Source organism: Penicillium psychrofluorescens (genome assembly GCF_964197705.1).
Source record: "Penicillium psychrofluorescens genome assembly, chromosome: 1".
Classification (NCBI taxonomy): domain Eukaryota; kingdom Fungi; phylum Ascomycota; class Eurotiomycetes; order Eurotiales; family Aspergillaceae; genus Penicillium; species Penicillium psychrofluorescens.
In genome coordinates this window covers 712,107-738,480 of record NC_133439.1, presented here as the reverse complement: position 1 = coordinate 738,480, position 26,374 = coordinate 712,107, and the positions used below count along the sequence as shown (strand labels likewise).

The following is a 26,374-nucleotide window of genomic DNA, read 5'->3' as shown; positions in this document are numbered from 1 at the left end:
TGCGTGTGGAGAGCCATATAAGATGCTCTTGTGGGTTCTCGGTGATGACAATGGTGCGTCCTAGGAGGTTTTGGCGGTGGAGTGGACGAGCAGCTTTCGGAAGTCCTGCCAGCCACAGATGAGAGTAAATCTTGTCAATGGATGGCGTGCGCAGTTCCTGGTTAAGGACATCGAGAATCGGGCGTTGGGGGTTGAATCCAGTTTTGGGGTGATACGTTGGAAAAATGGGTATGATATGTTGGAGTCCATGCTCTTTCCTAAATGGCGGATTAAAAATGATCTATGCCTCCGTATTTAGCGACAGTATCTCTTCATTTCGGTGGAAAGGATAAAAATACGTTCTTCTCATCCATTGCAGTTGCCTCCTTTTTAGTGAGCTCCATTCTCGATAGATTGCCTTCTCACTGCCTTTGACCTTTTCAAGCCATAGTATCCTTGGGTTCTGCTGTCACAAGAACTGCCATTTTGCTCCGAATGAGGGTCAATGGCCGGTAGATCATGTCAATGACTTGTTTAGCGTGGACGGGGCGTAGAAACCCGGGTGAGGTGTCAGCAATAACGCTCGGACATTGAATGGGGCGCTCGTAACTTGCTGCGCCACTGCAGCTACCACAGCCTTCTGATGAGAGAGGCAATTGTTTCTATTAACTCTTCTAAACTTGACTATTTTGATTTTGTCAACTAATAAGTGTGGTTATACGCTGTACGATGTTACTCTACTATACTACTCAACCTAAAAAGCGAGGACGATTTACAAGTAAAGCTAAACTAGGCGAAACTATGCGGGCCGCAGATGCTTATGTTGGAGACACAGAGCAGGCTCGTTTCCATAAAGTCTACAGAGCAGAATTGTTGTCCCGTGTTCACGAATCATATTTATCAACACTGGCTGACAGGCGAAAAGACTATTTCAGGTCGTGCTTGATAATATCCGCCGCCTTTTCTGCAACCGCGTACACAACAGCCTGAATGTTTCCCCTAGGTACCAGTGGAAAGATACTGGCGTCCACGACTCTCACATTCATAGTCCCATAAACCTTGAGATGATGATCCACGACACCACCATCCTCCTGAGGCATCATTGCACAAGTTCCACTAACATGGTACATAGACAGAACAAGTTCTTTGCACAGTTCCTTGGCTTCCTCCAAGTCTGTCAGTGGCCCCGGTGTGTGCAGTCGCTCACCTCCTTTCTTCAGGAGAGATACCATTGGTTCAGTCTCTGCAATCTTGTCCAACCACATGCAGTGGCGAGCATGATATCCTAGGTCAACTGGATGACGTAGGGTTCCATGGTCAATAATGGGAGCAGCTTCCGCATTGCTAGACTGGATGTGGACCGATCCACGGGACAACGGATAACTAAGGAGGGAGGCTAAGCTGATGAAAAATCCTGGATGACCCATACCAAACAGACGCTTAGGGTTATCGCCTTCTCGGGCCAGCATCTGGAACGGCGCCATGATGTACTGTGTTGTAGGTTCTGATGGGTCTCTAAGCAGCTCCTGCATTACCTCGAATTGCTTCTTCTGTGCTCGAGGAGTGCTGGGGCTTTCGATAGACGTTTGGATACTTTGAAGTAGTTGCTCACGCTCTCCCTCGGGGAAGTTCACACATGGCATAAACGCGGAGACAAAAGGAACCATGCCTAAGGGGCCGGAGCCATCCTTCTGATAAGCAGCCATTGCGGCGGCAGCGACGGCGGGATCCCTGGCCATATCACCGGACGGAAGCCCATCCGCAACTTCGTATACAAAGGGGATAATGCCGTGGTCTTGCATATTCTCCCCAACGCTAGGGTTGTTAATAATCGGGGCAATGCCGTGAGCCTGGAGAACCTTCTCATCTCCAATACCGGACAGCTCCAAAATCTGAGGCGTTTGCGTTGCTCCTGCGGCAAGAATGACTTCTTTTTTGGCTGAAATGGTGTACGTTTTCTGGTCCTTTAGGAATTGAACGCCAGTGGCAGTGACTCCGACATCTCGTCTCTCGAGCACAATCTTTTGAACCAAGGCCCCTGTCACAACTCGTAGGTTTGGTCGAGCCTGGGCTTCCGGCCCTAGATAAGCAGCTCCAGCATGGCTCCTAGTGTGGGTCGTTAAATCGACTGCACCTGGAGTCACGAAGGGACCAGTACCAGCACCGTTGATCGGATCATCGACTTGTGGATATCCCAATGTTTTGAACGTCTCCATCCACGCAGCATGATACGGCATATATTGGTCTCCAAATGACACCTGCACAGGGCCATCGGTACCTTGATCCTTCTGATCATACTTCATCCCCTTGAAAAATTCACGGGTTGCATCCGACGGTGGAGTACCCTTTTGAAACTTGCGAATATAGGGGGACAGGCCATCCCAGCCCCAGCCGTGGTTTCCCAATGCCTCCCATGCATTCAATCCGGAACGGGAAGGGTAGATAACCATACCAAAATTAATAGCTGAGGAACCTCCGAGCGTGCGACCTTTGCTTGCTAGGAGTTTGCGACCGTTGAGTTGTTCCTACACTCCAGCGCCAGGGATTAGCCACAATCGATAAGACTTTTTCTAATTGATTAACAGGGCAACTTACCTGAGCAATTGATCGAAAGTTCCAATCGAAGTCTGCATCCTCAAACGCGGCCACCCCTAAGCCCGGCACCATAACTCGAGGATCATCGAGACGATTGGTCCCTGCTTCCAGGACAATGACACTGACACTAGGGTCTTCTGTCAGTCTGTTGGCCACCACCAGGCCCGCAGTTCCTCCGCCGACAATGACAAAGTCGAACGGCTTGCTCTCGAGTCCTTCAATGGACTCTGTATTCAATGGCGCCATGACCTATATTTTCGGAGCTTGAGTTTCTCGTTCTCGTTCCTGTTCTAGTATCGCAGGAAATTGCAGATGATGAGAGAATTAAGGGACACAGAATGTAGGGTTTCAGGATTTCCCTGAATATGTTACCCCTCATGGTCCTATCAGCCCCAGAGGACACGACTAGAAAAGCTACTTCGCCAGTAGCTGCGTTAGCGGCCGACGGCGCGGTAACGACCTGGTAATGGCGTGGTCATAGATCCAAGGAGAAGGCGATCTAGGCTAGATCCGTGGAAGCGAATAATCAATTATGCTTCACAACTAGTAGTTTTGAGTGCATTAGTCTTGCGTGCAGGTACTCCGTGAACTTCCGGCGGTTCTGCAGCCGTGGGGATTCATCGTATCGAGGCTAGGGAGATGTTGACAAGGCTGCGTTTGAAACCCCATGCCAAGTTTTGAATTGGGGGCGCTCCTGAATCTGACTCGAAAATGGAGATGATATACATGCTGTCAACAATAAAAGAACCGGTATCTGGCAATCTACCATGTTCGTGGCAAGTAGTGCTGGGTGGGCCTACTAGCGCTGATTTATTTCATCGCCCCGCACTACTACCGGTACCGAAAGCGAAACACTCCACATTTAGTGGGTCAACCCAAGTGCCTACCGATCGTTGTGTGTCAATGAGTTGCCGCAAATCTAAGCTTGCCGTCAACTTGGAATTGAGTCAATTCGCAATAGGATTCGGCATCGTTTTTCTCGGGCCCCTTGCGAACGACGTTCCTGGATTGACTCAGTCTTTCTTTGACTCGCCACGAACATAGACGGCCCGATATTTTTTATTGTTGACAATCTAGGAGCAAACCTTGGGAGGTCTTTCAAACGCACCGTCTGATGTGGCGTTTGTCTAGTGCGGTGATCGGCCTCGTAGCATAGTAAGTTTATCGTTCCGGTAAACGAGCCGTGAGTTCCCGCTGTGGAGACGTTGGGATCGAGAAGGGTCGGGCACCGGGGCATAAACTTAATGGAAATTTGCTCCTCTGACCTCTGTTCCTTCTCCTGTATAAACTTGGATAATGTCAACCCTATCAATAGACGACATTTGCTCACTCAGGTACACTGCATCACTGTGTCGCGATGGGTAACTATGGACTCGAATCGAAAGATGGCAGGGACATCGTGATTGCTATAATTGTTCTGGGATGGATCTCGATCTTCACTACAATCCTCCGGGTTGCAGCCCGGAAAATGAGAAATATCAGCTTGGGGCTGGACGATTATTGCATGCTGGTTGCACTGGTATGTCCATTGACTTCTCTCGGTTGGTGGCTCTGCCTGACGAAAAGTGCAGTCCATGGTGATGGTATCGTCGATAGTTGTTATCTTAAGTATGTTTCTTTCTTGACCACGAAGACGATGACCACTCACAATTGGACTTTCTCAGCTGTTACAAAAGGAGGCGTGGGACACCATGCTATCACGATGGAAAAAGAATTGGGGCCACACATGACTTATGTCGGTTTTGCAGACATTGAGTTTGTACTGAAGGTATGAGCGATTGACGAAACCTCACATTTGAAGACCAATAACTGATATCGCTTTTTACAGATGATTATTATCTGTCAAGCACTTTACGGGGTCGGTCTCGCCCTTGTCAAAACATCGATGATGATCCTCTACTTCAAGCTTTTCGGCTCAAAGCCGAGTATGAGAATTGCAATCTACGTGACAGGCACGATCGTATGGGCCTGGGCTCTGAGTATTGTTCTAGAGTCGTTTCTTATTTGCCAGCCAATCGAGTTTAACTGGAACCCAACGCTGCCAGGCGGCAAATGCGGCAATCGGAACGCTGCCTTTGTGGTGGCCGGGGTCTTGAACATGGTCACCGACTTCATGGTCATGGCACTGCCAATCCCGTACATCTGGACGTTACAGCTACCGATCGGCCGGAGAGTGGGGTTGATCATAGCATTCTCGCTGGGACTCTTGTAAGTGCCAACTGCTCTTCTGTTAACAGTCGGTAATACCTGCGAGTATGTGACTAACATGCATTCAACCAACAGCGTCAGCGCCATTAGCATGGTCCGCGTGGTTAGCCTCCTGCACATCAATTTCGGCGATGTGACATACACCTTGCCCCTTCCTTTGATGTGGAGCATTGTCGAAGAGCAAATCGCCATCGTCGCGGGTAATCTACCACTCCTCCGTCGTGTTTTCTCCATGGTGTTTCCTGCAAGATGGCTGGCCTCTTCAAGACGTGGAACCACCGGGGCTTCGAAAGGGTTTAGTGGCCGACAAAGATCCACCCAAAATTATTCTCTTACCCGCATGGATGTGGGTACGAACAATAGTGAGATTGCATCGGAGAGGACGAAGAATAAAGGTCAAACCTCCCAGATAACTAGGTGGAGTGACGATGGTATAGATGGACGGTCAGATACTGAGTTGGCATCGAACGCAGCAGCTCCTGATGGAATTCGGATGTGGAAAGACTTTCGGGTTGAGTCCACTAAATGATTCATGACCGACCGCATAATCAGTCTTCTCAGAAGCCTGATCTCGCGTGCAAAATTCTCGGTTGTTGATCGCCTCTTGCGCATGGAAAGATCGATCTATCTTGGAACCCGATTGTGTTGAACTGGAGATAATGTCTATTCACCGTAGGGTCCAGTAGTTCCATCTTTGCCATGCCCGGGTCCACTATATACTAGTATCGCGCACTGTGGAGGGATGTACAAGATCACGTGCCCAAACAAACAATGGACAGGCGATCCACAGAACAACAGCTTCTCCTCACCTCGCCTCTCCAACCCAACCATGAACCAACCTCCGTCCCCATCCCCGGACCCCCGCGAGGGGCGTTTGGATTCAGAAATCACCTCCATCCGCACCCAAAGTAAGCCCAACGCCCCCTAATCCCCAAACCAACCAAAACATCCTCCTAACACCCCAAACAAGTCCGCGCCCTCCACCGCCGCCGCCGAGTCCTCACATCTAGCCTCCTCACCTCAGACCCAATCCAAAAACTCCTGCAAAGACCACGAGTCACAACATCCCTCGACAACATCTCCTCCATCTCACCCCTCGTCCGCGCAGCAGGATCACACTCCGATTCGAACCACCATCGCATCGCCTTCGGGACGACCGCGTTCCCTTTCAAAGATCCCTCCCCTACGTCCTCGGGGGACATACTAGGTCTGCGCATTGATGTCTGCGCGCGTAATGGGCGTTTCGCGAAACCGTACTATGTTCTCTTGCGTCGGGAACGCGCGCGCGGACGTGCCGGTGTCGATGCCGGTGCGGGGCATCCTCGGGAACTGTTGCGCGTCTATAGGCACACCGTGCCTGCATTTATTTCCATTGCGAAATTGGAGCAGATGTATCTGCCGCCCTCTAGACGCGACGGCGGTGGGAATAGGGTGGAGCGGGGGGAGAATCTGAACCCCGACGAAGACGAAGAAGAGGATGATGAGGACGGTTCTTCAAAGCCGGGGCAGAAGTCGGGAAAGGCTGCGCGAAAACAGGACGTGCGCGGGTTCGTTCGCCAACTGCGCCGCGAGCTTGTGGCGTGGCATGTCCGTGTTGATGCTGTTGATCTTCTGCGTGAGAAATTGGCGTTGATGGAGTCAAGCACGAATATGAACACGACACCGGTTGAGGGCACTGAGGTTGTCTCTCTGTCGTCTACGGCGCTGGAGGCGCGGTATGTGCGGCTAGAGTGGGAAGATGGCCGGGTTGGGCGGTTCAAGTTGTCCAATACGGGTCTTGTGGAGAGGGCCATTGTGATTGGGGACCAGGGTCGAGATAAGAAGACTGAAGAGGCTATGACTGGCTCTGGTGGGAGAGTGGAAACTATTCTCGAACGACTGCGTGAGGCTGCCTAGCTTTCGAAACGAACAGACATGAATGCAATACTCGAGATACCCCATACCTAACTATAATCCATGGATCAGAACTAAACAGATGAAATTTCTATTCAATGGGCTGCACCTATATACCAAGATCACGACTATGCACAACGAATGATCATCAGAGTACCGCCGCAATGCGTATGAAGAGCACAATATATAGAGAAAAAAAAATTACAACAATGATAAATGGGCATCACAAGAAAAGAAAGACAGACGACACTAGAGGTAAAATGGGTATCACAGAAAATGGGATATATCCAAAAACGACGAGAAAGAAATTCACGAAAGCGGCGGCCCAGCCAGAGACGAAGAACGTTCCGGGATATAGATCGGCGGCCTGGCTGTCGTCTCTGAAGATTGGCCGGTAAATGTCAGCGGAGGCAGCGGGCCATACAACCGACCATGCTGCGTTTCGAGTTGGCAACGGAGGATCGCTTCTTCGAGATGCCAGCGGTGCCGAAGAGCCGTCTTTTTCGCATCCAACGCCTGTAGGAAAGAGGCCACTTCGCGCTGCTGCTCGTCCTGCAGGTTGCTGATATCTTGGATATGCTGCTGGCCCATCTTCTCGAGTTCCTGCTCCATGCGCGCAATGGCTTCTTGGAGTTTGAGCTCTTGGCGTTCGCGTAGGACCTTGAGGCGGGCGTCGTGCAGCGCATCCATGGTCTCGTGGTCGTGGTATTGTTGCTCCAGCTGCTCCATGTGCTGGCGCGTGAAACGGCGTGCTGGCGACGGGGTGGTCATATCGGAGCTTGGGATAGATTCGGAAGACTCCGTCGCTGGAGCGGTGGGTGAGCAAGGCGGAGGCGGACTGGCATTGCGGAAGTAGCCTTCCATGTGCTTGATGCGTGTGCGCGAATTGATCTTGGCGCGTTCGAACTCACGCTGCTGTTCTAATTCTATCGCGAGCTGGCGTTCTTCGATCCGGGCGGCGACGGCAATATTCTAATTACATCCGTTAACGTAAAAAAAAAAAAAAAAAAAAAAACACCAAGGGGAGCTGATGTATCGAACCTTCTCGCCCTGTTCTTCCACCAGACGCCGGTTTTCGGACTGCCGCGCAATAAAAACGGCCTGGTGCCGGCGTCGGAGGAGGCTGAGGGAGGCTTCCTGGAATGCCACGTGCCGGTTTCTTTCCAAACGGTGCCGTTCCGACATCTCGCTCAGCTGTGGATCATCCACGCTCCTCTGGAGAGCTTCTTTGTCAAAGACGGGGATCTCCAGCTGGAGAAACGAGTCATCGGCATTACCGCCGGGAGCAGTTCCTGGACGTTGGCTGGGGTCTGGCTTGGACTCAAGATATATCCGTTCCACGCTTCCATTTTCGCCCTTTGAAACGGTGACGCGCGACTCAGGCGGCAGCACGACCGCCGACGTAGCCCGTTTCCTGCGGAAATATATGCGCCCAATCGCCTCTTTCAAACTGCTTCGCCGCTTCTCTTTTTTATCGGAGGACGAGGCGAAGGAGGCGATACTGAGCATGGAACCCCGCTTCGCTTTCCTGGCTGCGAACCATTCACTTTGGTTGTAAGAGCTGCCGCCATGGTGGTTCGCTTTGCCCTCGCTGGAACAGTAGGAGGTTGGACGGGTGGACAGCGAGGCTAGCGACCGCGTACTGCTAGGCTTGACACGTTCGGAGGAGGCGAAGGTGATTTCGGAGAAGGACGAGACGACCGGGTCGAGCGGCGAGGGGGAGTGCGAGGCCGGCTCGCGCGACGGGGTGATATCGCCGCAGATGGAATTGCGATCCGTCGAGGATCCCGACGAGACCACCGGAGAGGAAAGATCGACCATTCCCGACGCGATTGAAGCGGCCAGGGGTGCCGATGCCTCGATCTCCGGCACTTTCAGTCCCAACTGCCGCGCCTCATCGGCCAGCTGTTGCGCCCGCGCCTCTTCGGCCTCGGCGGAGGGCTGTTGGAGAACTGCCCATCGGTATTGGCCCTCGTCGAGGATGGGGCCGAGGGCTGTTGGACTCGGCTCCATGTGTTGCATTATCTCCGCCTGCCTTTTTTCTATCTTTTCTTTCTTTCTTTCTTTCTTTCTTTCTTTCTGTACTGTACAGGGACTGACGTGGCGCCTGGCCCGCGGGCGCGCACGGCGGGAGAGGTGGGAGACCGGGGTAGAGAGGAAATGCGCCGGCTCGGCTGGAGGTGAACCAAACGTTAGAAAAGGAACTGGCTCGTCCACGGTACGTCGAGCCCGGTGGACGAGAGGATGCGCAAGCACAGCATGCGTTATATTTGGGAGCGAGGGATGAGACACGAAGGGGTTGGTTGGGGCTGGGGGTTAAAGGCGAAAAGGACAATCAGGAAAGTGAGGGCCAAAGCCAAGACAAACCTGCGCTGTCTTGGAATTATTTGCTCCGCCGACCCACGCCTTCCCGGTCCTTGGTTCCATCCACGAGGCACACTTCCTCCATGACAGGTTGCGATGGAATCCGAAAACGAACTAATTATGGCACGGGTTACATACAGAGCACACTGGATGAAATACCATGACGCCTGTCGAATTATCGCTTTCTGAATCCTTCCTAGGAGCCCAAACTCCCACCAGTTCTCCTGCCCGACTCGGCAGGTAGGGCTTAGGGTTATACCAATCCAAAGCAGTACCGCGGTCCGCGAGAAGTGGGCCAGGACAGGCACGCCGAAGAAGTACGTAACTACAGAACTACCCGTTCAGCATCTCGATGGCCAGATTGTACGCATCGTCCTTGGCCTGGTGCTGCAGCGTGCCCGGCTTTGGTTGCTGCTTATCCCATGCATGATTGCAGCCCTCCATGCGCTTCGAGACTACATGCCAGCCCGGCTGCTGCTGGAGCCGGTGTGCAAAGTCCTCTGCTTCGGGGGCAAGGGAGTCGCCGGACGCGGTAATCATCAGCAGGCGGCGCGGGAAGTTCTCCAACGGCGCAAACTTCGGTGAGATGCGCGGATCGCGTCTATCGTATTGAGTGGGCGCATAGGCATTGCTGAAGATGCGCGCAACAGGAACGGGTATCACCCGCCCGGACGGATCTGGTGCGACCTTGGCTCCAGAGTCGGTGAGCAGATCGAGAGGCGGGTACATTGCGACTAGGGAGCGGAACGTAGCAGGCGGAAACAACGTTGCGGAGAGCGCCAGGGCGAGATTGCCTCCTGCGCTGAATCCCGAGATCGATACATCGCTGAGGTCGAATTCGTCCGGTCGGCCTAGAACGTAGTTGACGGCGTCCTCGGCGTCGTGGAGTGCCGCGGGGAACGGGTGTTCGGGGGCTTTGCGATAGGGCAAGTCTAGCACGGTGTATCTGGTTTCGCGGCTCACGCGCCGACAGTATTCATCGTCACTGCCTTGGAAAGGAACCATGAATCCACTCCCATGCCAGTTGAGCAGGACGGGCGAGGGACCTGAAGACGCCCCGGAGCGGTATACGTGCACCGTAAGGGTTCTGCCCACATCCCGGGATGAAATGGTGCGCACTTCATCTGGGCGCACTGAGACCCGCCGGACGACCCCGTGGATCCGAGTGAGGGTACGGAGAATCACCGCGAAGCATTTGTGGTAAATATATTGCCAGAGAGACATGATGGTTTGCGGGCAGAGAGAAAGAAAAAAAAGAAGAAAAAAAAAGAGAAGAAAGAGTGATTGAAATGTGCCTCGGCTGGACATTAAATGCCGATTCTCCCTCCCGGAGGCATCGATGATGCGCGACATGGAAGATTTGATGCGAGCTCCCCAAAAGATCAAAGTTTCCCAGTGCTAAACGCTCCGGAATTCGGAACTGCGGATGGTCGTCAGGTTCATTCCAGGGAGCGGGAATAGGCTATGACCATGCAAACCTACCGCGTACAGAGCGACTCCGCTAGTATAGAGAAAAAGCTCAAGGAAATACCATTTCATTCCTGAGTATTGGAGCATGTATCCCAGCCCGTATCGCTGGACTCCACGCGCTAGGGGTATGAGGGATGAAGAGCCAAAAACAACGAAGGCGGCTACCTTCGCTTTTCGCCAGCGCGGCGTCTTGAGTGAAGGATTCGAGATGAGAACGCCAGTCACAAAGCCCGTAGTTAAGATCTGCCAATTATGTAAGCGGGCCATCAAGTATCACCAGTCTGCCAGAACGGTGTGTTGAGTGTCACTTGAAGAGACTGACAATAGCCCAGTGTAGTTTTTGCAAGCTCAATTCGCAGAAGAAGACGTAATAGATGCCGGACGAGATCGTGCCCACTGTCGCAATGACAATGCCAAACAGATCCATTCCATGCCAGAACTGTTCTACGCCAGGCGAATGGGCTAGCATCAGGTGGTAAAAGACGCTCAAGACTAAACAGACCTCCACACACCAGAAGTAGATTCCAAACATAGCGTAGTCCATAATCGAGACATCGAGGAATTGAGTCCCTGCCAAGTACTGCACGGAGACAGTTGCAACAAGTGGTAGCAGCAAAGCCCCGATCAGATGAGTGTAAATATTGCAAGTCTCATTGTGTATGAAGGTGAGACTGCCAAAAATCTCCACATAGGTCTGCTTTTTCTGGTCGATAGCCACTGAGGATGTACTTGTTTTCGAACTGCGATGCCGAAATTTCCTGCGACTTGAAGGTTTTCAATTCAGCCTTTGGTCGCCTTGGGGTGCTGATTGCGGTCCTCCTGTAGAATCCTGGCCCCCGTCGTTTGCTGAGTTCTGTTCGTGACATGACCCTTCTCCCGAGTTATGAGGTTTACGCTAATGATGGAGCAGATGAGCAGATGATTGGAACGAGAAGATGACTCCAAAGAGCTGGATTGCTGAAGGAAAGCGAGTGGTACAACTAATACGTCGCGAAAAGAACGCGAAACAAAAGCAGGACTAGCGCGAGCCTCGAAACAGAATGATTCACGGATAGGCGTGAGAGAAACTTTGCCGTCAAGACCGAAAGAACGCAGAACTCAGCTTTTCCAGACTGTCGATCAATCGCACACCTTCAACAATTTTCAAGTGCTGTCTTTGGGAAGCGCCAAAAATGCAACCACTATGCATGCGCTGCAATGTTTCTAATATCGTGCGAGGAGGGGCACATGCTAGCTGTAGAAGTCATAAAGCAACAAGGTAGAGATGCTTGTAGACACGTTGTGGGTGGGCTTTGAGACACTTGCTTGTGCGAGACCTTGGCTTCTGGGGGAAGTTACAGTGTAGTGCAGGCTGCTAACTCAGATATGCATTTGCGTTCGCACTCCTTTTGCTTCAGGCGGCGGTCAGCTTGCTGATCAATCGCCTCATGACGTAACGTTTTCTATGCTAGTAGAGGTCCACGTTGCTAGAGCTCTCTCTTGCGTCAACTCGTTTAGGGCTCCCGGGGACGCCTGGACCAGATTCCGGTCTTCTTTTTATAGCTCAACTACTCGCTCTTTCACAGTTTTGGCGCTATAACTTGCGAACTGATTTCACTTTACCTCCGTATTATCTCTCCCGCAAACACAATCGAGCTGCTCTTGTAGTCACAAACAGGATGACTCTCCTTTCTTTGCCGCTCGAGCTGCTACAGCATATCGCAGGCTGTCTCGAAACGGCACATCGGCCCAGCCTTCAAGCCTTCAGCTTGACGAGCTCTGCTTGCCACGCAGCCTCACTTCCGGTCATTTTTCAGCGAATTTGTATCACGGTCCATAATCATGAAGGCCTGCGGCGCCATGTCGACTCACTTCGCGAAGCTCTCTCGCGAACCGATTCATTCAGCTGCATCCGACAAATCACTGTAACGGGAGCTTTGAGGCTCAGAGACAAGCAGGTCGAAGGTTATTCCACACACACGCCTTGGTCGTTTCCCTACGACTCTGAGAACGTACTGGACGAGGATCCAGTCAATTATGAGGGCATGTATGCAGTCTATGATGAAAGTGTGATCGAGAGGTCGTCAGAAGAAGACATGGCGTGGGCTCCTTTGGTCACCCTGCTCGGAGCCAAAATTCCGCTTGAAGACCTTGTCTTTGACTGTCAGAGTCAATTTCCGCCAAGTCTGCTCAGGATGCTCCACGAGCAGCACCCTCAGTGCCGGCTTCATCACCTCACATTCAAGTTCCGGACCTTGCTTTGGGGTGTTCCCAATTCTTACGAGATGGAGCTTGCTACATCACCCTCTCTCTATACGGTGAAGGTCGCTTGTGCTCAACGCGATAGTGATGGTGACGACGATTTCAACCTAGAGGCTATGATGGAACTAGTTACTGGACTTGCCCCCAACCTAAATAAGGTCATTGTCCTGAACCTCTTTCCTGGTGGCTCTTTGAGGTCAACTTTACCTCGAGGGTCGTGGCAAAGCCTCCCGGGCTTTTCTCGTGGAAAAAGAGGATCGTTGAAGTCACTATCGCTAAAAGGACATACGCGGTTGAAAACTCCGAAAATGCTACAGGATTGGGCCAGACATATCGACTTCACTTGTTTGCAGCATCTTACTCTCGACGGATGCCTTGGTATGATGCGATCTGGACTCAGCGGCGAGACTATGGAGTGGATCGTCCAGACTCAGTCATTTCCGCACGTCAAATCACTCAGCGTTCATATTACACGCGATGACTTGAATGTGGAAAAGCCACATTACAGAGAGCACGCAATCTCATTTTTCCGAACTTTCGAATCTCTTGAGCAACTATCCATCGGCGGGCCAATTGACTACCAAATCATGGATGGTGTTCTTGCTCATCATGGACAGACGCTTAGGAAACTCAGTTTGCATCCTTTCGAGGAAATACCTGTTGGTGTCGATGTTCGTGATTTACGGGATCTACCTTTTCACTTTACGAAGGACTGTGTTTTGCAGCTTCGAGCTCAGTGTCCAGTACTAGAAGAGCTCACAATCCTAGTCAAGCGCAACAAGTCCAGTGCATCCGAGGCTGAGATTTACAGATGCTTCGGCGAGATGACAAACTTACGAGCTCTTTCCCTCCTTTTGGAATGTTCGAATTGGCGGGTGACTCGAGATCCTACATATGCGCCCGATTTCGATTTGAGGGATCAAGAGCCTGTAGAGACTGGAAGATACCCGTGGTTGAAGAGGGGTGAGTTGAAGGAAACGTTCATCAATTGCGCAGTGGACGAAGCACTGGCCTGCTCCATCTGGAAGACCATCAGCCAGAACAAAACCGGCAGACCGCTGGAGCGACTCAAACTGTGGCCGACTGGAGCGGGCGAATACGGCACTGCCGCCAGACTACCACCTACTTTCGCCGCGATCGTCCAGAATTTGGCTCGGTCATGGCTATTCGAGCGGGTGCCGCGGGACGACACAGAAGACTTTACGGTCACGGAATTGCGGCAGAGGAGAAGATTGGCTCTCGATGAAAAAGAAGCCAAATTCTTGGCCCACCCTCAAGATTTCGAGTTTTGGAAAGTCTTCCGTTCTATCTGGCCCTCGAAAAATGGTAGTAAGGATTTTCGAGATGATTGGTCGAGTTATTCTCTGTAGGAGAAGTTGCGGGTGTCGTATCGTCATGCAAGCTGATCGTGTTTGACCAGCACCATGCACTCTAACCAGGTATCATGCATAATAAATCCGGTCAGGGGAAGACCCGCCTAAGCCAACTCCAGAGACCCGGGCGCACGAATACTCACGGATTCCGGTGCAGATGCTTGCCAACATACCACAACAGACCACAGTGTCCGTGGAGGCGGCCGAAGAGGTCGGTTTCAGCGTAGGAGTCGCCTGAAAAAGTCGCGACGGGTGGAAGTCCAGGGCGATGTCGCAGGGCAAGTACTTCACACAAACTGACGCTGCATTCTTCGCGATGAGCATGGTACTGAAGGACCTCTGTTCGATTCTCTCAAATAATAATCCCCGAAACGAATCTTCATGTCTTGCATAGACCTCACTTCATACTGCGACGCACCGCTTCCGTAGCACATCTAACTACCTATATAGCCCATACTCAACAATTTGATACCCCCATCGTTCGTCTGAACCTTATTAAGCCCGAAAACGGTTATGTCTGACTGAAACGCGCCGAAATCAAGCTGGTTGACGCCCCATTCACACCGCGATATGCGTACGAACACACACTGCTGATGACTACACACACGCACCTGTCCAGCCAATGGTGATCCGCTCGCCCTGTCGTCATCTTCGTCTTTCGTCTCCAGCTCTGCTCACGATCGCCAGCCCTGGAAGAAATCAAGATGGCCACCAAAGCAGACCCAGCTGACTCCAAGTTCACTGTTTTCATCCGTCTGCCTTTCCCTCGGGGCGATTTCGTCGATCCGCCACCTGTAAGGATCCCGCCCGCCCGTCAAGCTCTCTGGCATGCACTGACCTGCCCAGATTGAATGGAATGCGTCCAAAGACCAAGCACTATGGGATATCCTTTCGCGCCCATCAAAGAGTGATGATATAGACTGTGAGCAATTTCCGTCTTCCCGTGAATGAGTTCGTGCTAACACATCGGACAGGGAAGGCCCTGTAAAACTATACCTCATAATCCCAAGCCGCCCAAGCTCTGCTAACCCATCATGTACAGTGCGGATAGCTTTGATGTTACCCTGCAGTTTTTGCTTCAGCAAGCAGCATGGCTCTACGACCGACAGTTATCCCAGGTTCGGGCCCAAATGCGTAAAGTCCCCACCACGCAGTCGACTTCTCCGTCTCCGGCACCGGGATCGGTATCTGGCAGCGGCGCATGGGCCGGACAGCCACAGAAGGGACCCCGTGGCCCGAGTAGGCATGTATCGCAGCAGAACGATACACTGCCACTACGAGGTAGGTATCCTCCTGCCATGTACCACATCATCTAACAAACCGCGCAGCAGGCGGTGTTCGGCGCACGAGCTCTACCTCGACCACCACGATCAACCAGCTCCGCAGTTCTCGTGATCCATCGCGCACCGACACTCCAACGGGAGAAGGGAAGGAGCCGCGCTGGGATTCATTTGGCCGTCGGTCGTCATTCACAAGGCGTGAACAGCCACCACCGAGTTCGCTCTTGCGATCGCCTCCACTCCAGGAAGAGGATTTTACATCCTCCTCTTCAGAAGAGTCAGAAGAGGAAGACGACACAAAACAAGGCCCCCGGTTCAAGCGCTTCGGAAAATTCTCTACCCATCGGGCCGGTCTACGCGATGACGAGGATGACGATGATGATGATGATGATACCCCTGCATTCCTTCCACTCAGTCGAGCGACCGAACCAACATCAAGGGAGAGGCCCGCACAAGAACCCAGCGCTACTCTTCGATTAGAGGAAGAGCGACGGCGCAGCACAGAGCACCAGCGTCCACCGCGGATACCGGTGACGAGCGACTCGCCAGCAAGCTCTGTCAGCTCTGGGGTCCCTGCCAATCTACCCCAGGGCGAGAGTCGACGACCGAGCCAGGCGATGGGGACATTGAGTCCTCATCCACGAGGAGAGGCGCCTCGTCGGAGTCCTCGCAAGTCTACCGCATCGGGACGAGAGGCTAGTGACGGGACTCCGAGCATGGGGAGTAGTTTCAGTGACCTTGATGGTAAGTGATTCATTTATTGTCCCTGACCACGATATTGACCGTAGCCCTGTTAGATGCCAGTGTCACACAATCCGCGCTCGAGGAAGCATTGATGAGCAACATGCAGCATGGCGGCATGGCCAGCCGGATGAGCACGATCAGCCAGGCCCTTCGCAGCAAATACCTGCCGTGATCAGAACTTTCAAAATAGCTATCAATCTACTATGTCAAGTGAAAATACAAAGAAATCCCTGTAGTCGTGTAGATAGTCGTATATACTCTGACCGCACCCGGACCCACGTGACCCCCTCCCTCGGCATCCTCGGCGCAGGCCACCACTCATCCAACGCCTAGCCTGACTCGGTCCAACGGCTACTCTTTCCCTTGGCAGTCCCGGTCACCCGCGGACAAGATCATGTCGATTGAAACTTGACAGCGGGGTATTATTCTTATCTGCTGTGACGCAGCCATCCATTCTTGCAACAACAGACAGGCAATTGGATCGCTATCTCATGCGAAGCTGCATTTCTTGATATCCCATCCCCACCCTGCAATCATTGTTGGTGTGCTGGCGACCTTTTCGATTCAACGCTATCTTCACTTGTGGGATAGCTATACCACGCCCTTCCACAAAAGCACACACCGGAACCAAAATGGCCGCTACCCTCAGTGAAATGTCACCGGCCGAGGCCGAATCCGTCTACTTCAATGAATATCCACCCCCCAAAAATCTCCCCAATCATGAAGCGCTCGCCCGCGCATTCATTGATCTCCACGTCGAAGCCAACCGGCGCGTGGTCCTGGTGACCTCGGGAGGCACGACAGTCCCACTCGAAGCGCAGACGGTGCGGTTTATCGACAATTTCTCCGCCGGTACCCGCGGCGCCACGTCCGCTGAGTATTTCCTGGAGCAAGGATACGCGGTGATCTTTCTGCACCGCCAGTACAGCCTCCTGCCGTACTCGCGTCATTACAGCCACTCGACCAACTGTTTCTTGGATTTTATGGACGAGGCGCCGTCAACCTCGGACCAGGGACGTATCGTCGTGCGCGACGAGTATCAAAAAGAGATGCGCGATGTGCTGCGCAAGTACCGCTACGCCAAGCAGAATAACCTGCTCCTCCTTCTACCATTCACCACGGTTGCAGAGTACATGTTCGAGCTGCGGTCGCTGGCGAAACTGATGCGGCCACTCGGCGCGAACGCGCTCTTCTACCTGGCTGCGGCCGTCAGCGACTTTTTCATCCCGCGCAGCCGCATGGCTGAGCATAAGATCCAGTCAATGGAGGTGCCTGCCCATTTAGACAAAGGCAGCAAGGCCGCCGGGCAGGATGACATCTACACCGGCGAGAACGAGGATCAACCACAATCGCAGCGCAAAAAGCTCGTCATCAACCTGGACCCCGTGCCCAAGTTCCTGCACCGCTTAGTCGACGGCTGGGCGCCGGACGGGAGCATGGTTGTCTCCTTCAAGCTGGAGACTGACCCGGGCTTACTAGTCTACAAGTCCCGCACGGCGCTCCAGCGATACTCGCACCACCTAGTCATCGGCAATCTGCTCTCCACCCGGAAATGGGAGGTGGTCTTTATCACCCCCGATGCGCCGTACGAGCGCTGGATCCGCGTGCCCAAGTCGCGGCGTAGCAAGAGTATCTCCGGTGTCGAGGACCAGGTCGGCTTGGCGGAGGCTCAGAAGTTGAATGGCTCTGTGCTGGCCCCAGATGCAGAGGCGGACCCCGTTGCTGCGGAGCATGGGACGAGTCGCGATGGGGTTGAGATTGAGACCTTGATTATTCCGGAGTTGGTCAAGATGCATACAAAGATGGTGGAGAAGAAGGCACAGCGGGATCAGCAATGACGCACTGTTTATTAAATAAATGAAAAAAAGAGAAAGAGAAAACGAATGTATGGCCCGGTTAATATCAGGATTTGTTATTTTCCTTTCTAGGCTAGTTTGGCCCTTTGCGCCCCAATTGCTATCCTCCAACACCATCAAAGACCTGGCCCCTCGCTGCGCTGCCATTCTTCCTCCTTTACATTTCCAAAATCTCCATTTAGCACTTTCACCGGCTCTCTTTCCTATCAATCCCCATTTTAAGGTCGCAAATCGCAGCTGCGCCCATTGTTGTCTCGACCTCCCTTCCGAGTCTAATTAGTCTGTCTAGTCTCACTATACGACTGGTTCCTATATCGGATGGCCCGTGAATGCACTGTCCATATTCTTTCTGACACGCTTTATGTAACCGGCCACACACTATCAATCAAGCCGCACGCTGGTAACTAGGCGGATTCTGTTCGATCCGCCGCTATGACGCGCCAGCGCCGCAGATACTTCCCTTCCTTCTCATCTATGCTACGTCGTCGCCGTGAATCCACAAAGAAAGAGCCCGGGTCCATGCCGCTAGCTTCTTCGCGCAAACGAGCGCTTACTCTCGAAGCTATCGCGAGTGCACAACCCCAGCTCCGAAGTTCGCTTCTCACGAACCTCCCTCCTGAGATCCGACGACAAATATACGGGTACATTGTGGGCGGAAGAGTGACCCATTTCCGACAAACGCACACCGGAAAATTGAAAAACGTGTGGTGCAGCGACATATGCCATCGAGGCCACGGTCTCGTTCTGCGCGGAAGTGAAGAAATGTGTTTGCGATCGATCGATACCTGGGATTATAGTCCGATGCCATTGCTTCTCACATGCCGACAAGTGTGAGATTGATTATATCCACCAAGAGGACGAATAGAGCTGCTCACATGGGATCTCGTAGGTATTCCGAAGCCATTGACCTCCTTTATTCTGCAAATGTGATCCATATAGGAATGAACTTGGACGTTCTCGAGTTGCTACCGGTCTACCTCTTGCCTCAGCGACTCCAAGTCATCTCTTCGCTAGAGGTTGGGCCAAGTAGCCCTTTCCTGACAGCTGAGAGGGACAGCCAGGAGTATAAGCAATGGGAACGAGTCTGGACCTTAATTGCCTCTATGCAAGGGTTACGGCGCATTCTCGTGTGGCTTACTGGTCATCAACGTGAAGATGTGGTTCTAACACCCGCTGCGGAGCGTTTGTTGCTGGAGCCAATGCTTCTAGTACAGGGGGTTCCGGATTTCCAGGTCTATCTCGTCTCGGAAGCATCAGATGCGGAGATATTCCAGGACACACTGTTTCAAGTGAATCGCTTTCTACCGGATAGCGAAGAGACCGGGGAGGTCATTGAAAGAGTGGATGCCCGAAGTGTCAGCACTCTAGAGGAGTAGTTGGTTAATGTAAGCCCGCTATGTAAACAGTGCCTGGCGAGACCTGGGCACCCATAATATACCTAAATCAGCCTACAGAAAAGATACATCTAGTCAGGTGATCACTCGCATCTAGGTATGCTTCAAATCCGGAAACTCATCATGTAGTTGTCAGAGTCTTCAGACTTGGTGGAAAAAGGGGTTCTGATACTGTACTCGGTATGTATGTGGGTCGGATTCCTGACACACGTCATGGCAGATCCGTGTTGATCAGCCCTTTCTCTTTTCCTCCTATCTTCAGCATGTCCGTCTGGCATCTCTTACCCTCCCACTCTCATTAAGCCCCAGCATGCTCCCTCGTCGGTTCAGCCGTCGCCTGGCTGCCTTCGCCACCGTCGCGGTCCTCTTCCTCCTCTACCATCTGTACACCCTGCAATCGGGACTCCAGCCGCCATCAGCACGACCACTCTCCTCCACCACCGAACCCCAGTATACCGGCGAGCCCGAGCCCGTGTGTCCGCCACTCCCCGGCATCGAGGATGTGCTGGTGGTCATGAAGACCGGGGTGACGGAGTCGCGCGACAAAGTCCCCATCCACTTCACGACCACCCTCCGCTGCATCCCCGACTACATCATCGTGTCGGACTTTGATGAAGAAATCGAGGGCGTCAAGATCCGGGATGTCCTCCATAACATAGACTCGGAGGTCCGGGATCGCGTGCACGACTTCGACATCTACAACCGCATCCGCCAACAAGGGCGCAAGGGTCTGGGCGGGGACGACTTCAGCGACGTGGCCAATTCCGCCCTCGGCAAGCCCAACAATCCCGGCTGGAAGCTTGATAAATGGAAGTTTCTGCCCATGGCACAGGAGGCCCTTCGCACGAAACCCAAAGCCAAGTGGTTTATTTTCATGGAGGCAGACACCTACGTCTCGTGGACGACCGCGCTGGCGTGGTTGAGCCATTACGACGCCTCGAAGCCGCACTATCTGGGTACGGAGACGCAAATCGCGGATGTTGTCTTTGCCCATGGCGGGTCGGGCTTTGTGCTCTCCAACCCGGCGCTGACCCGTACGGTGGAGAGCTATACCTCCCACACCAAGGAGTGGCATGATTATACGGACTTCCACTGGGCGGGGGATTGTGTGCTGGGTAAGGCTCTCTTGGAGGTCGGCGTCAATCTGGAGTTCTCGTGGCCGATCCTACAAAACTCCAACCTGGGCGAACTGAGCGAGTTCAACAAGGGCTTCTACCGCGAACCGTGGTGTTTCCCCTCCATGGCTCTGCACCATTTGACCCCCGCCGAGATCAAAAGTCTGTGGGAATTCGAATCAAAGCGCTGGCGCGTATGTTGCCCTTCTCCCCTTTCCTCATTGTGTTCTACCGTTTTCTAACCCAACATGCGATCTAGAAAAACAAACGCACTTTGCTGCATAGCGATCTCTTCCGCGAATACCTCTACCCCGAAATCGCAACCCAGCCCACCCGTCTAGACTGGGACAACAACGCCGAAGACGACCAGCCATTCGCTACATCCTTCGAAGACTGTCGCGAGGTCTGCGAGGCGCAAAAGGGCTGCGTACAATTCGTCTTCAAGGGTGGATCCTGTTATACAGGCGGCAGCCCACGTCTCGGTGGCAAGTCCTCCGACGCGGTGTCCGGCTGGCTGACGACCAGGATCCGGGAAATGATGGACAACAAGGGATTATGCAGTGTGCCGGACTGGGGGGTCTGATTGATCTCTTGTTATATGACTGGGTGGTATGCCTTGTTTGGTTCCCTAATCCCTTTGCCTCTTTTTCTCTCTACTCCCCCACCTATCCTACATATCCGCACCTTCTCACCCTATACTCCCATCTTGTCTATCTTACTGCTTTCAGCATGGCGTGGGCGTGTCGTGGCAGTGCCGCATTTTATCGCAACAGTCATGGCCATTGCGGTCTTCCCTTTTTCCTACATCTCCCTCGCTCTCCATCTTTCCCCCGTCCTGTTGTCTTTCTCTTGGTTATCAAAATGCTTGTCATTGGTGTCCTCGCATAATGCGGGCCTGGGGGTATTTGGTGGGATTTGTCTTACTACAGTTCTCTTTTGGGCGTTACGAGGGTCGTTGCTATACATGCATCTCTGCGCAATATACACCTTTTCTTCATGCTCTGCGCTGTTCTGGGCGTATTTCCCTCTGTCCTCTGTGTTGCGGAGTACGTTTTGAGTAGAATACTGATTTGATAAGAGTAGGTTCGCCGTGCAAGGCTTTCTATCCTTTCCAGCTGGAGGAAGTACGTCTGAATAAGGATAGTGTAGAATTATTAGGGTGAGACAAAAAAGAACCCCACGCACAATCCCCACTCTGTACAAGTCATCACAACGGCGGTCCATCTTCTAAACACTGATCAATGCGCATAATTTGCATCCCTGCACTCTTAACCAATTGAATGAACTGCGGCAGATACTGGACTGTGGTCGGGTTGACATAGTGCATGACAGCGAGGTTGCCTCCCCTGGAGACGCTGTTGGTGAATGCCTCGAGCTGTTTCTCCGGCGTGGTGGTGTTGGCCCATAGCCAGTCCTCGACGTCGACGGTCCAGTTGACAATGTAAGGGTTGGGAAGATGCTGGGCGAGCTGCTGGCGCATGCGGGCGCCGACGGTTCCATAGGGTGGACGGAAGTATGATGCTGCAGATAGGTTAGAGTGAATGAATAGCAATTGAAAGGGGAGCTGCGCACACTCGACATTGAGCTTTTCTTTAAAGATCTGCATTGTCTGGAGGATCTCGTCGTCGATTTCCCCCACAGTCGGGAGGCCCTCCATCCTTTTGGTATTGTTAGCCTGTTTCCAAGGACTGTTCGAATCACTGTGAACATACTTGGGATGAGTGTTTGAATGTAGCGCAATTTGGTGTCCCTTCTGCAACATCTCACGGTATACCTGAGTGAAATTGGTCTCGGGGTCACGGAGTCCAGCACCCACAACGAAGAAAGTAACTCGGACATCCTCCCTGTCCAGGATTTCCATGACCTGCTGCGCAAGCTGCGGCTGACCATCATCAATGCCAAAGGCAAAAGAACCCGGCCGCGAACAACGAAAAACAAGCCTGCCGTTAGGTAATTTGCTCGGTATTTTGAAGTACTCATTCTCCGGCGACGGCGAAGGAACCATGGGCACGATCTCGACACGGTGCAGAGTGACTGACTCGTGGGTGTAGAAGCCATGGAACGAAACTGATACCACACGGTTTTGAGCAATGTGAAAATGAGACATGGGGATGTAGAGCTCGGTCTTGCTGTATGAACCAGGCGCGTCCCATGCGGGTATGTGTGACTCGTCTTGTCGAGTAGTTGAGTTTCTGCTTTGACTGGGCTCACCATGATCACTGACAACAGTCCTCATCACATATCGAGCAGCTTCCACTGTATCAGGCACACCAGGGAATGGGCGACGACGGGGGTCGCACTCGGCATTGTGTTCGTTCAGCGAAACACTGAATTTATCCGTACCCTCAAAGACAACGTGCAAGAACTGATTCTGCCACGGCCAGAGACTGAAGCAGCCGTGCGTGTCGAATTGGGTGTGGAAGTTCTGATCTGGATCTGTCGGGGTGAAGCGCACGAAGCCTGGACTGTGCTCGACGATCAGGTTCTCCCCGGAACCGTGCCAGAAGCCCAGGTCATTAAGTGTGGGGTCTTGAAAAGTGTCGATGACGAGAGGTGGTATGGTCTTTTGCTTTTGAGGGGATTTGTTGCTGCCATCTCGGAGCTCGTTCCAGTGGCTGTGCTCGACGAGCTGGTGGACCAACCCTGTCGCGGCGGAGAGGAAGATGGCGACAGCAAGGACAGACATTGACCTTACGGATAAGAAATGCTTCATGATCAAGGATGGATTCTTCAAATGAGCGAATGGAGTTGGCCTGAGTCGGTTGAAGAGTTGCAGGAAGAGAAGGAAGAGCAAGAGAGGACGGGGAAGACATCCCCGATATCAATGGCAAGAACGCCCGCCATTAGGGCAGGCGCCTACGACACAATGGAGATAGAAGTAAAAGAATGGTTGCTAATTGCCAACGCTAACAAGACAACAGAATACCCAGCAAGAGAAGAGACGAAGTCTGCCAAGTTCTCTCACTGAAAAAAGAAATCCTCCCACCAGGTTTCCCGTCATCCAGTGCGCAAAAATAAAGAATAGAAGTGTTCAATATCAGAATCGTCAAACCTCCCAGATCAAGTCACCAGGCAGACATCACCCCGTTCACCAGTTGTTGGTGGGCTCCTGCTGAGCCTGGGTAGCCCATGTCGAGCCACCCAGAGAACTGGACGCAACGTCAACCAGGGGCTCCTTGACACTCTTCTGGATCTCCTCGGCGGCACCCCAGCCGTCCTGCACGGTCTCCTGAGCACCCTCAGCAGCACCCCACCTACCACCACCCTGAGTGCCATTTTCCTCATCAGCATCGCCATCTTGGGAGTCGTTGCTATCATCATCAAACACCAGGGTATTGTCAGATGGAGTAAAGTGCTGCAAAAAGTCGGGGATTTTCTGGCCAGTCTCCATGAGGATCTTGACCAAATCGCTGCCAATGTCCGAGTCGTCATCGTTGTAGAAAGAGGTTGCGAGACCCTCGTTTCCGATACGGGCAGTGCGTCCTGATGTATAGTTAGCCACGAATTACAAATGTGGGAGAATAAAAAGTACATACCGATGCGGTGGACGTACTGGCCGATAGCGTCGTCGCCACGGGGAAGGTCGTAGTTGATGACATGCATCACATTGGCAATGTCCAGACCGCGGGCGGAGAGACTAGTCGTGACCATGACGGGAGCCTTCGCAGTGCGGAAAGCACGGCTGGAAATTGTGTTAGTCGAGTCAAAACAGGAACTTCATGGGAACATACATGGCATCTTCGCGTTCAATCTGGGTACGGCCGCTGTGGATAGAAGTGCTGGGCAGACCCATGTTGTAGAGAAAATCATCCACAAAGTCGACCTGGTCCTTGGTGTTGACGAAAATCAGGGTACGGATAGGCAGCATGCTCATGATCAGATCGTACAGAGCCTGCTTCTTAGAGCGGTCCTCGACAAAGAGAAGCTAAAATTATAGTCAATATCCGATTGTGATCTGGAGCAAGATGATTCTAACCTGCTGGGCCACATTGATATGAGTGCTGCCGGGACGGCCAATGCGGATACGGACGTGTTCTTCGCCCAAGTACGTGCGTGCAAGCTTACGGCAGGACCTGTTGAAAGTGGCCGAGAACATCAGGTAGTGATGGTCGGCGTCCTCATTGACATCTTGCCAGATACGTTAGGAGACGGTCATAACAGAATTGGTCGGACACGCTTACCTCCACCAGACATGAGCCGGCTGAAGTCCTGCTCCCAGCTAGAATCCAGCAGCTCATCCGCCTCATCAACCACAGTGTAGCTAGTAAATCGTTAGACGAGCCATTGCGGGGTGTCAGTAGCGACATCACTTACCGAACACGTCGCAGCGAGAGAACGTGTGGCTGGTTCATAAAGTCAAGAATACGGCCAGGGGTACCAATCAGAATATCGCAGCCCTTCTGGAGATCCTCGCGCTGGAGGCGAAGGGGGGCACCACCGTAGGCAACGCAGGGACGTAGCATCGAGCGGTAGCACAGACGGCGCGCTTCGTCAAAGATCTGGGTTGCCAGCTCGCGAGTAGGGCACACAACCAGCACCAGGGGCTCGGCGCGAACAGTGTGCGTGGCAGCATCGAAGCTCTCCGCGTAGGGGCGAGGAGCCGCCAGCTTCTTCGCCTTGCCCATCAGCTTCGACAGAATGGGAATCAGGAAAGCGTCCGTCTTGCCACAGCCTGATATCTATCAGTAAAAGGATCCATGAGAACCAAGAGATATCTGCATACCAGTCTGGGCAATTCCAATAAGATCATGACCGCGGAGGATTGCAGGGACTCCGTACGACTGAATAGGCGTGGGGCGCGCGTACATGCACAGCTGGATGTTCTCGAGCATGACGGGGTGCAGCCCGGCCTCCTTCCACTGCGTATGTGTTTGTTAGCCAGGCGGAGGTATATCGGAGACAGAGTTGACTTGCATCCAGGATGGGCTTGATGGCGTCCTTGCTCTCGCAAGTCACGTCGATGGCGTTCAGGCTGAGCACAGATAGATCAGGTCAGATGTAGTGTTGTAGATGACAGTCTTGTTACTTACGCGTCGAGCTTGTATCCCACGCGAGTGATGAATTCGTTGCGGAACAGCTGGTCCTCCAGCTCGGGCACGGGAGGTCCAACCTCGCCGAATTCGTCCTTCCATTCGTACTTGGGCGCGACAGCAGCCCACTCCCTGACTTCTTTGGTATCGATGTCATAGTTGAAGGGAATGGGCTTGGTCCATCCAGCCTGCTGGGCAGCACGAGTAGCGTCCTCGGCAGTGGGAGGAGCAGGAGTAGGCGTCTCCACGGTCTCCTCGGGCCTGGGGGTCTCAGTGAACTGCTTCATCATAGATAAAAGCATTAAAAGAAAGGGTCAGGTGAAGAAGAAAAATTGTGGGAAGAAGAAAGAAGCAGAGAAGGGAATCAGAAAGGAAAGGATGAGAGTATTCAAATGCACGGGCAGGACTGCCAGTGGATGAGGAGCAGGTGTAAAAGACAGTGTGTGGTGGTGAGGAAGAAAGAGAGAAGAAAAGAAGCAGGCAGAAGACAAACCAGACGACATCGCTGAGTCGGCGATGTTATTATGGGTGGTTGAGAAGGGACGAAGTATAGATGGGGAGTTGTGCACCGCAACACTTTTATTCACTCTCAAAATGGGGGGGAGTCTGTCATTGTTCTGTACTGAATGGGTTCAGAAAATAAAGCAGATGAGAGATCTGTATAGATCTATATTAGAATACACTATAGCTTACTATGTAGTATACTACATAGTAAACTACATAGTAAACTACCTCGGCCCTCCTGGCGGTTCCACTCGGCCCAGAAGGAACGGTACGCCGTAAGCCTGGGCACGCCCTGCCGGACAGCTTCGTCCTTCACCGTTCTCTGCTG

The 26,374-nt window shown here is 52.7% G+C and overlaps 11 protein-coding genes across 11 annotated transcripts; 6 read left to right on the top strand and 5 right to left on the bottom strand.

The window, feature by feature from the left end:
- Positions 1-905: 905 nt before the first annotated feature.
- On the bottom strand, positions 906-2,820 carry PFLUO_LOCUS256 (uncharacterized protein; the record flags this gene model as incomplete). Its single annotated transcript, XM_073779722.1, has 2 exons — positions 906-2,504; positions 2,575-2,820. 2 exons carry the CDS (start codon positions 2,818-2,820, stop codon positions 906-908), a joined length of 1,845 nt encoding a protein of 614 aa, XP_073634354.1.
- A 1,480-nt stretch (positions 2,821-4,300) lies between these two features.
- Positions 4,301-6,678, top strand: PFLUO_LOCUS255 (uncharacterized protein; the record flags this gene model as incomplete). The annotated part of the gene is made up of 5 exons (XM_073779711.1): positions 4,301-4,342; positions 4,403-4,782; positions 4,858-4,982; positions 5,562-5,690; positions 5,753-6,678. The coding sequence occupies 5 exons, from the start codon at positions 4,301-4,303 to the stop codon at positions 6,676-6,678; spliced, it is 1,602 nt and encodes a 533-aa protein (XP_073634353.1).
- Positions 6,679-6,984: 306 nt separating this feature from the next.
- On the bottom strand, positions 6,985-8,688 carry PFLUO_LOCUS254 (uncharacterized protein; the record flags this gene model as incomplete). The annotated part of the gene is made up of 2 exons (XM_073779700.1): positions 6,985-7,647; positions 7,717-8,688. 2 exons carry the CDS (start codon positions 8,686-8,688, stop codon positions 6,985-6,987), a joined length of 1,635 nt encoding a protein of 544 aa, XP_073634352.1.
- A 684-nt stretch (positions 8,689-9,372) lies between these two features.
- Positions 9,373-10,263, bottom strand: PFLUO_LOCUS253 (uncharacterized protein; the record flags this gene model as incomplete). Its single annotated transcript, XM_073779689.1, has 1 exon — positions 9,373-10,263. The coding sequence occupies one exon, from the start codon at positions 10,261-10,263 to the stop codon at positions 9,373-9,375; it is 891 nt and encodes a 296-aa protein (XP_073634351.1).
- Positions 10,264-12,167: 1,904 nt separating this feature from the next.
- PFLUO_LOCUS252 (uncharacterized protein) lies at positions 12,168-14,120 on the top strand (the record flags this gene model as incomplete). Its single annotated transcript, XM_073779678.1, has 1 exon — positions 12,168-14,120. One exon carries the CDS (start codon positions 12,168-12,170, stop codon positions 14,118-14,120), a length of 1,953 nt encoding a protein of 650 aa, XP_073634350.1.
- Positions 14,121-15,157: 1,037 nt separating this feature from the next.
- PFLUO_LOCUS251 (Autophagy protein 29) lies at positions 15,158-16,319 on the top strand (the record flags this gene model as incomplete). The annotated part of the gene is made up of 3 exons (XM_073779667.1): positions 15,158-15,404; positions 15,452-16,147; positions 16,192-16,319. The coding sequence occupies 3 exons, from the start codon at positions 15,158-15,160 to the stop codon at positions 16,317-16,319; spliced, it is 1,071 nt and encodes a 356-aa protein (XP_073634349.1).
- A 460-nt stretch (positions 16,320-16,779) lies between these two features.
- On the top strand, positions 16,780-17,985 carry PFLUO_LOCUS250 (Phosphopantothenate--cysteine ligase cab2; the record flags this gene model as incomplete). The annotated part of the gene is made up of 1 exon (XM_073779655.1): positions 16,780-17,985. One exon carries the CDS (start codon positions 16,780-16,782, stop codon positions 17,983-17,985), a length of 1,206 nt encoding a protein of 401 aa, XP_073634348.1.
- A 959-nt stretch (positions 17,986-18,944) lies between these two features.
- PFLUO_LOCUS249 (uncharacterized protein) lies at positions 18,945-19,379 on the top strand (the record flags this gene model as incomplete). The annotated part of the gene is made up of 1 exon (XM_073779644.1): positions 18,945-19,379. One exon carries the CDS (start codon positions 18,945-18,947, stop codon positions 19,377-19,379), a length of 435 nt encoding a protein of 144 aa, XP_073634347.1.
- Positions 19,380-19,707: 328 nt separating this feature from the next.
- PFLUO_LOCUS248 (uncharacterized protein) lies at positions 19,708-21,095 on the top strand (the record flags this gene model as incomplete). Its single annotated transcript, XM_073779633.1, has 2 exons — positions 19,708-20,706; positions 20,772-21,095. The coding sequence occupies 2 exons, from the start codon at positions 19,708-19,710 to the stop codon at positions 21,093-21,095; spliced, it is 1,323 nt and encodes a 440-aa protein (XP_073634346.1).
- Positions 21,096-21,719: 624 nt separating this feature from the next.
- PFLUO_LOCUS247 (uncharacterized protein) lies at positions 21,720-23,198 on the bottom strand (the record flags this gene model as incomplete). The annotated part of the gene is made up of 3 exons (XM_073779622.1): positions 21,720-22,033; positions 22,085-22,170; positions 22,225-23,198. 3 exons carry the CDS (start codon positions 23,196-23,198, stop codon positions 21,720-21,722), a joined length of 1,374 nt encoding a protein of 457 aa, XP_073634345.1.
- Positions 23,199-23,600: 402 nt separating this feature from the next.
- On the bottom strand, positions 23,601-25,829 carry PFLUO_LOCUS246 (uncharacterized protein; the record flags this gene model as incomplete). The annotated part of the gene is made up of 9 exons (XM_073779611.1): positions 23,601-23,995; positions 24,049-24,194; positions 24,244-24,437; positions 24,489-24,640; positions 24,694-24,773; positions 24,827-25,184; positions 25,236-25,371; positions 25,469-25,484; positions 25,543-25,829. 9 exons carry the CDS (start codon positions 25,827-25,829, stop codon positions 23,601-23,603), a joined length of 1,764 nt encoding a protein of 587 aa, XP_073634344.1.
- Positions 25,830-26,374: the final 545 nt, after the last annotated feature.